We start from the raw sequence: 9,995 nt of genomic DNA on the forward strand, positions 1-9,995 counted from the left end.
TCTTGTAGCCTCTGCCTGACCTGTGAAGGTCGACGCACATCTGCCTCACTTGTATGCTGTGTTCCTTTGTCTTTCCCATGTTTAAGAGTGGATAAGAGAAATGGCCTCGGTGTCACGTCATATTTATACCCCAGGGAAACAGGAAGTGATGAATTACTAATTAAATGTTCCTACATACTCTGGTAAACTTTGTAAACTACTGTAGAAATGACAGAAATGCTTCAATTATATTTATTTCCTGGGAATTGTTAAGGGTGCCAATAATTGTGGAACAGGTGATTTAATGAAAAATAATTATTTTTTAGTCAGGGATTTTTTTATTTTCTTACAATTCATTTGAGTTGAAGGCTACATTTTCCTACAATTTTCAGTGTGACAGTATTCTTCTGCAATAAACACTGAATTTATTTTAAGGCTTTTAACACATCTCAACCAGGGGTGCCAATAATTATGGAGGGCACTGTAAGTATAAACTGGGTTGGGTGAAGTTAATAGCTGCAGCTACCATCAGCACACACCAGGGGGAGTGCAGCCATTGCTTGATGTAGTGCCGTTTTCGTGTGGGGCATTAGCTGAGTATCAGCAAGACACTTGGCACTGGCCTGTGAGAGCTAACGAGTCTGTAAATATTGAAGAAATGAGGCCAGTAAGTCACTGACTTCCCACAACATTCAGAGTAGTTAGTTTCCGTGTTGACTTCTTTGTCCCAGTCTGCAAGCCAAGGTTACCTGCGGAACCAGTCCCATTCCTCTCAAAACCGGACATTATCTTGATTAAGGGAATCTACCATCAAAATGAAACAATTTGTCAAGAAGTGTAATCAAAATCCTCGATCATAAAGCACAACCGTTTGGTCAGTCAGAACGTGCGTAAAAGGAGAGGAATGGCGCATGTCTAAAACACTAAAGACCCAAATAATGCAGGTCTGTGTGAACGTGCAGGCAAAAGATAGGCCCTCATTAGATTTCAGAGCAAAGTCCATGTCTAATTTACATAGGCTGTGGTTAGTTAAAATGAACTTTAGCCAACTCGACGCCAGTGAAAGTTTGGCGGTGCCACCTCACCTTTCACCCAAACCATGTTCTCCGCCTCCCCTTTACAATTCCTTTCATCCCCCTCATTTCCCCTCACCCCTGGTGCTGAGCCGCGTCTTTCATGTGCCCCTCTGCCTTTATATAACTACTGCCACCCATCTCTCTTGGTTCCTGTTTTCACACCTTTATTACAGTAGCCTAGGCGCTCGCGACAGTCAAATTAAACGCAACTTCCTCATGCCTCAAACCACACAACATATCGTTTTGACAACTACACACATATAACCAGCAATATGCCTCGTCCTCTAAAAAGATGAATTAACCCTTGCTCGCTCAGTAACGGGCCTGTGGGCTTATTCTCGCACCAGCATGTTTGTGTTTAAGCTTCAGCACCCAGCTTTACTGTGACTTCCACTGAAGTAGCCAAGAGAAATTCAAATTATGGCTTACTCTTAGTAATAGGCTAAGCCTGAGCAATTATCTTTTATGCGTAATGTTTTAATGCGCTCTGCTTCGCACCAAATAGTTAATTTCAATCCAAAGTCCAATAAAGTAACGACATCTGTCATGTTTCCAGAATTCAGAGACAAAGGCAGGTGCAGACGGATTGTGTGGGGTGGGGCAGGGACGAAAAAGGGACGGCCCTTGAAACGGCAAAGCGAAATACTTGTAGGAGTAACCCACAACGCGAGGCGCTCTAACTACACATTGGGCAAGAAAGAAAGGAGGCGTTCTCGCAGCACTTCGCCTATAAGAATAATTTATGGTGTTTCATATGGTGGCGACTCCTCAAACCACCTGTCAGGACCCCGGCCGTCTCCAGCACTGGCGCGTTACGCATATCCTTCAGAGTATGGAATAGCAAAAAGGAATTCCCGGTCTGGATCACGACTGCTGCCCGCTTTTTGCAAACAGAAAGCAAAAGCCTACCTCGTGTCTTTAATCGCAGCGCTGGATTATTTTGTCAGTTAAGTTATTTGTGTACATTGGGCTGCTTGTTCGGCGGTAGCCTACTTTTTTGCACCTCCAGCGCGCTGGCTAATCAAATGCTTTTGCACCAGTTCGTTAAAGGGACATTGGAGACAATGCATCCTACAATTAAAAAGGACACTACTTTCACAAAGATATTTGTGGGAGGCTTACCCTATCATACCACGGACGCCTCACTTAGAAAATATTTCGAAACTTTTGGGGATATCGACGAAGCTGTGGTGATAACTGACAGACAGACTGGAAAATCGCGAGGATACGGCTTTGTAAGTAGATGCTGGAAACAAGTAAAATTGCTTGAATGAACTGACATATCCGTGTTACAGTTGTGTGGACGTGACCCATATCTCAGAGTCCCGCTGCCTGTAGGACTAAGCGATGCCCAACCAATGTTCAAGATACTGGATGCCTCTGTGAAATAGTGTAGGCTACTGCGAAAAGAGTTCTCTCAATTTGGCTTTCGTCTTCATTTGGGTTTGGTCTGGTTCCCTGCTTTGCGAGGGTGATGTTGCAAAACATGAGGGTTAAGATATCAGCACTGCAACAGTAGATACGAATGTTTCGTCGTGAAAGCCTGGATTAACTATTTAAGAATGCCTGTGAAATGGTCAACTGCTCAGAGAAAGTCTTTCATCTTTGCCTATGTTACATAGACTCCGTGACACGGGGAGAGAGATGAGAGGAGAAGAGAATAAAGGACTGATGGGCACGTGTCTCTTGCCTACTTCAAGGTTAAATTGGCACGTCTGCGTTTCCCTCCGGAAGCGATGTTTCATTGTTCTCGATCCGCGTTATTGTTCCAGGTGTCGGTGCCATTGACCCTGGTCAATGTGTAAAAATATCCCAGGCGAAATCAGTCAGCTATAGTTCAGCATGTGTATGTCAAGCCACGACTCGGTTATAACTATACAACAACAGCGATTCCTGCCATTCGTGGTCACTCAATAGCCACCAGAACGGATTACTGGAACCAATGGATCACATTTTCTACTGAAGAATGATATCTTAGTATGTAGTTGCCAAGTTAAAGGGACGTGCATTTATGCTGTGCGTCCACAGGTCACCTTAAATAATAGGGTTTTTATGAGAGGGAACGCTCTAAAGGGTCTTAATTTAAAAGTAATCCGTGGGTAAATGGGTGCACTGTAGCGCATAGCCAGTGTAAGTTAAGTGTCGACTAATGTCCTGTATGTATATGTGTGTGAGGGAGGTGAAGGTGGTGAACCGTTCCCGTGACCAGCACAGTACAACCACAAATCCGAGCTACTTTGGCTAGTGGCATTAATTACTTTCCATTACAGCACACCCATACCGGTGAAATGGACTCAGTTCTGCCCAAACCAAGCAAAACGAGACAAAGGCAGTTGTGGTGAATACAGCTTTGCTATATAGCATGAAGGCAAAAAGAGATGCACTCTCCCGTGGCCTGAACTCCATGTTATATTGATGAGAGTCTTTCAGCCCCACACCCTCTTTCGCTCTTCATGTCTTGCACACACCACACACAATCTCTCTCTCTCTCTCTCTCTCTCTCTCTCTCTCTCTCTCTCTCTCTCTCTCTCTCTCTCTCTCTCTCTCTCTCTGGCACACATGCTACGCGCGCACGCACACACACGTGTCCCGCCCATGGTGACCCAGCGTCAGCCACAGAAGTGTGTGACACAGTCAGCTCTCGAAGTGGCAGTTGGGGCTGTGAGATAAGGGCCTACTTTCGGTTTGACTTCCCCTTTCCACGTAATCCCCAAGGTGTGAGAGGGGCAACGGAACGGAGAGAAGGGAGAGAAGTTAACATACAGATTCATTCTCTGTTTTGTCCCATAAATGCTCACACCCTTGTAAAACCTGCCCTGTCCCTTCAATACACAACATTCTCATTTTATTACCATGCAATTACAGTCTTAAAGGAGGTGAGAGTACTTATCGATGGAGAGAGATCTCCTATACTGTACCCTGGTAGCCTTGGACTGATTACAGTGTAGCCCTTCCTGCCCTTTGTTTCCTAATTTTGTCAACTATGCACATGAGGCAAGTAATTACTGAGAAAAGTAATGCTGTGTCACTTGTCACATTCAGGCATTCGCCACAGTCCCACTTTGTGTTTGTGCTGCTATAGGGAGATAGTTACTTAGAGATAGGGGAGTGACTACCACAAGTGTCTGCTTGAGTGGTTTTGTAACACCCAGGCAGCCTCCCTCCCCTTTAAAGAAAGCCAAGTCATCACCACTCACTGCTGTTTACGTGATAGAGAGCGAAACTGTCCTACGGCTGCCTCTGTGCTGCTGTTGTACAACATCTCCCAAGAGATCTACAGCACTGTAGATAGGGCTGTAGTAACATGTGCATGTATGAGTCGTGTGTTTGCCTTTGCCTAATATTATATTGTGCCTATCACCATGACAGCAACTGAACCACATAACGTTGTTTTGCGTCGTGTTTTTCTCTTCATTTCACAACTTTACGTGACATGATCCCTGTTATAAGTTTGTTGTTACCAGAGCAGCAATGACCAAGTGGTTAATGTATTACTTGACACTCTGTGTAATGTTGTTGTGGTGTAGTATGTAGGCTTACTATGGTAACATTTTTAATGGATAGTAAAGTAACGGATGGTAAAGCACTGACCCATGACGAGGCTACACTCCCAGTAAAAGCACAGTGTGACTTCAACACCTAGGGCATTATCACACTTGGTCCCTTTCAGCCATTTAAGCGAACTCATATCTGTGACATACATGTGAGCGTACCCACTCCCCAGACCTCTTGGAAGCGTGGTCTCAGTATGGTTCGCTGAAGAGTACTGACAAGTTACACCTGTGAGTAGGTGTAATCACTTAAGGAGAGATCTAGAGGACTGGGTTGGTTCAAAAAGAGGTCTGACACCCCATAAAGGTGTAACAGGACTAAAAAGAGCAGACATTTTTTTGTAATACACACACAGTATGAACAGAAACATAGGTCCTAACTGAGTTCTTTTGCTGTCTGTTCACTTTTTGGTCCACTTAAAGAAGACTGAGTTTGGTGCACTTAAAGGGGCCTGTATGTGAAAAGACCCTTAGCGTGCTGTGGGACCAAATACACTCTTGAGTGTTGAATTAACACTGGATTTTTTACTATACAGAAAGGACAAAGGCTTGAAGTATATCACACTCACATACAGTACAAAGGCAGTGTCTGTTGGTTCACATGGGACATAGTAATTATAAGCAGTAGTGGGAGGTACAGTGTACTGTAGTCTTGTGGTTACTGATCTCAATTCAGCTCGGGTCAATGCCCTCTCTTTACTCCACCAGACGCGGTCACACCACTCATACCGCTGCACTATGCATAGTGCCAAGCGCGCATATTGAACTCCAGTACTCCCCCAGCTGTGCTTCCTATTGAACTCACCACTCATAGTAGCCTCATAATGCAGTGTTTCCCATACGTAGACGATTCCGTAGCGTAGCACCACAGAATGAAAATTCAGCACTGCAAATTGATCAGCAGTCACACATGTATGTCAATGGGGTTATACGCATAATAACACTTGCACTGGCCTGAGAGTTTTTTGCCTGTTGCACCACACAATGCTACTGGGTGTGGGAAACACTGTCATTTGCCCCATTACACCACAGGATCCACCAGTGAAACGTAGTAGTAGTCGTCAAAAAGACCTCACTCTCTACTATGGCAATACATAAAGTTTTTAGTTGTACATGACTGCTTGGTCATTTCCTTTTTGGTAACACCACATTTATATCAGGGGCCATGTCTTCAGAATGTACTATAGCTTGCTGCTTGCTACATATCCCCTATCCGACAGTGCTTCACTGTACTTACAGTGTGTCTACTCCCATATCCTTCATCTACGTAGGCTAGCCCATAGTCCATAGGGAATATACTTGCCGGCCCACCCAACACTTCTTTCTTGACTCATAGCACTCTACAAAGATTTTTTTTTCAGCCCCACAAATTGAAAAACATTTCTCCCCACTCCCAAGACTCTGCATGGAGCTTAAATGGGTTAGTTAGATTAAGGTGGCAACAACAGAGCGAAGTAGAGCGGAGCGGAGTGGGGGGAAGGGTACAGTAGGTTGAGGAGAAAATAGGGGAACCATCAGCAGGAGGGATTTCCCCACGGATCTTGCCACCTAATCTATTTAATTTCATCATGTACTTGCTCCCCTTGGTGAGATGGAGAAGAGTTATTCAACAACCGCAACTCGTTTTTTTCTGCTGGAGTCCTTGACAGTCAGTGTTCATGAATGTGTATGACGTCCTGTTAACTGGGCTTTCTCTATTTTTGTTTTATGTGTTATACAGGTCACCATGATGGACAGAGGGGCGGCTGAGCGAGCCTGTAAAGACCCCAACCCCATCATCGATGGCCGCAAAGCCAACGTTAACTTGGCCTACCTGGGAGCCAAGCCTCGCAGCCCACAAACAGGTCAGTGGTGTGTGTGTGTGTGTGTGTGTGTGTGTGTGTGTGTGTGTGTGTGTGTGTGTGTGTGTGTGTGTGTGTGTGTGTGTGTGTGTGTGGTTGTGTGTGTGTGTGTGTGTGTGTCAGATAAGAAGGAAGTTACTATGCTCATGCCATTGCTATGCCATATAGTGCTAGTAGCAGTAGAAGTGGTAGTAATAGTGCTACAGTATAAGCGGAACAGTTTAGAACGATTTGGAGAGACATTAAATGACCTTTTCTTTCAGTTGGCCACCAAACAAGTCAATGGTGTGTGTTGTGCGTGCGTGTGTGTGTGTGTGTGTGTGCGTGCGTGCGTGCGTGCGTGCGTGCGTGTGTGCGTGCGTGTTAGTAGGAGTAGGAGTAGTAGTAGGAGTAGGAGTATGAGTATGAGAAGATAGTAATAATAACATTATAAGTAGGGCAGGGGTGCCACTAAAGGGAGTGATCAGAGCGATTTAGGGAGCCCAGAGCTTCACATGGGGTCCACAGAGGACATTGAAATGATTGCTGGTATTTTCTTTCGAAGTTCTAGCAGAGTCTCTGATCATGAGTAGTATATGTATATGTGCTACACAGAAATAATAATGTAGGGGTGGTAATAGTCGTAGTTGTAGCAACAGCAATATCAGTATTAATGGTTGTTGTAAGTCAGGATATCAGCAGTCCTCAGTCATCAGAAGAAGATGTAGACTTGAGACACTTGACTCACCAACTAGCAAAAGAGCAATTACCAGAAACAAAAGGGAGCAAGAAGACAGCTAGGGGTGTAACTTTTCCCCAGTAAAGGCCTGCGGTGTCACCAGACTGTGGCGTCAGCAGAGTTGTCACATGTATACTGCTTATGCATGCACTCTGAACCTTGACCAGAACACCAAAGGACAGGGGTCATCCACTGGCACATCCAAGTGTATACAGCAGTGGTTCTCAACCTATTTTGAACAATCGCCCCCTTGACCCCACCATCTGCCTGCCAGTGCCCCCCTTAATATAAAATAATGGACCATTGCCCCCCCATTTGCAACTGAGTGTCCCCTCTCTCAGCTGTCTCCTTCTCAATGTCCCTCAAGGAAACCCTTATGCCCCCCTGGGTGGGCTGTAAAGCCCCTGTTGAGAAACACTAGTCTTCAGTATCTATACCATGACTGCTGTTTTGTCTATGCATGTACTGTATGTCTGACTGCTCCTGTGATCTTTTAGGCATGTGGTAATGTGTTGCTGGCTGGGCTGGCTGGCTGGCTCCGTCTGTGTTGCGTCATGCAGCCCTAATCATAGGCCTCGCCAGCCGCCAAACATTGCCTCACAATAGCCTCTGTCCTCCTCCACACCCCATATACGAGACAACATAAGACAACACAAGGCAGCACAGTTGCAAGAAAGTGCTGCACGAGACAGCGCAACAAAACACCTACCCATTGCCTCACAATACCTCTCTAATTTCACACCCAATACCGCACAGCATAATTCACAATCTAACATTGCTTCACAAAAACATCTGTTCTCCTACACACTCCCCATACAAGACAGCACAGCACAGCACAGCACAAAACAACACTTACATTTTGTCTCACAATAGCCTCTGTGCAGCCCCACAGCCCACATACACCAACACAAGAAAACACAGCTCAGCACAAAATCGAGCATCGCCTCACAACAGCCAACACCACACAACATTGCCTCTCAATAGGCTCTGTCTTCTTTCAGGCCCCATACCACACAACAGAGCACAGCAGAGCACAACACCTACCAATAGAATGGCCTCAGTCCTCGCCACCACTTTGTACAACACAGCACATGCATAACACATCACAACACCTAGTCCAACTCCTTCATTTCCCTTTGGGTTTCATAAAGTAACTAGCCTGGGCGAAAGCCGACTGTTGACTCTGTCTAACAGTCTGGTGAAAGCGAAGAGGAATCTTTCTCCGTGGAGGGTGGGAGATGGTCTGATCTTACTCTGCCATTTAAATTCATTGGAGTTCCGAATTCAAATTAAAACCCATATTGTGCTTTATTAGCATGACTGTTACGATATAGTGTCGCAAAAGCATACAAATAACAAAGCATAAGTGTGAATAGTGTTACCTTAACCAATCAGTAACAGACTTAGCGGATGAGTTCTGCGTCACCACTCTCACCTGTTTGCTGATTGGTTAAACAGTGAGCGAACCGAGCTAGCAGGGTTTCGCCAGACTATGTGCAGAGTCAAAATCTTTTGTAGAGTACATAGGATGGCGTCGCCAGGCTACCAGAATAGCCTCAGTCCTCGTCACCACTTCGTACAGCACAGCACAAGCATAACACATCACAACCCCTAGTCCATTTCCCTTTGGGTTTCATGTCTTCGTTCGTGTCTTCCTGCTCCATGCCACACAACACAAGGCCGCACAGCATAAGCATAGCACATGCAGCACAGCATAACACAGCGCACTTACTGGCTATTGCCCCACAATAGCCTCTTATGCCCTCTTCCACACACACAGGCATCGAATCACAACACCTACCAGTCAGAACAAGCATACCTGGACTGACTCATTGCAAATTGACATTTCTCAAAAGCTGTTTTTATTACGGAAACATCTGTTACACTGCCAATGTTCACAATAGCCTGTGACTTCTTCCCACGACCAGGGTATAAAGCTCTGATTAATATACGTTATTATTTAGCGAATGACTGTTTGTTAACCAATAAGGTATATTTTTTTGGACCTTATAACAAGTTTGCAGACCACTCTCTCACACTATCTTAGATTTACAAAATCCAGTAATCCAGGTGCTACACCATTGTAATAGATAATGTATTACAGTGGTGTAGCACTTGGAATACTGGATTTTGTAGATGTATGCGTACACGACGCACCCCAACTCTTCAAACTCTTCCCACACCCCACACAACAGCACAAGACAGAAGGTACAACCCAGCACAAGCAACACCTAACATATCCTTCGCAAAAACATCTGTTCCACTTTCAATGTTCACAATAGTCCTGTGTCCTCTTCCCACACCCCACACACAACACATCAACACACAAGACAAGACACAAGACATAACATGGAAACAAACACGCCTGACCTGACCTATCGTTCACGATGAGACTACACTGACTCATCACACAGCACACAGATTGACATTTCACCACCATCCATCCCTCCACCACAGTCTTCAATCCCCACCAACACCACTGCTACATTGCAATGCAATGCAGAAGAACACAGGAGGCCCTCAAGCATGTTGTAAACCATGCAGTCAACCCCAGCCTGAAAGTCCTGAAGATCCACTATCACTACCACTACCCCCGGTGTGTGTGTGTGTGTGTGTGTGTGTGTGTGTGTGTGTGTGTGTGTGTGTGTGTGTGTGTGTGTGTGTGTGTGTGTGTGTGAGTGTGAGTGTGAGTGTGAGTGTGAGTGTGAGTGTGTGTGTGTGTGTGTGTGTGTGTGTGTGTGTGTGTCCTCTAAGTGTTGTTGTCATTTGCATGACGTAGTGGTATGAGTCCCTAAGGACTTTGTTCTTGAGGTGACACATGCATGCACGC

The 9,995-nt window shown here is 45.3% G+C and overlaps 1 protein-coding gene across 1 annotated transcript in view; it reads left to right on the forward strand.

Annotated features, from left to right (window-relative positions):
• The first annotated feature begins 1,718 nt into the window (after positions 1 to 1,718).
• The window catches only part of rbm38 (RNA binding motif protein 38), a 26,819-nt gene continuing 18,542 nt past the window's right edge, over positions 1,719 to 9,995 (forward strand). Inside the window, exons 1-2 of the mRNA XM_063209043.1 lie at positions 1,719 to 2,290; positions 6,327 to 6,450. Coding sequence (XP_063065113.1) covers positions 2,081 to 2,290; positions 6,327 to 6,450 — 334 coding nt within the window. The 5' untranslated portion in view covers positions 1,719 to 2,080. The remainder of the gene's footprint in view (positions 2,291 to 6,326; positions 6,451 to 9,995) is intronic.

Source organism: Engraulis encrasicolus, chromosome 10, assembly GCF_034702125.1.
Source record: "Engraulis encrasicolus isolate BLACKSEA-1 chromosome 10, IST_EnEncr_1.0, whole genome shotgun sequence".
Taxonomy (NCBI): domain Eukaryota; kingdom Metazoa; phylum Chordata; class Actinopteri; order Clupeiformes; family Engraulidae; genus Engraulis; species Engraulis encrasicolus.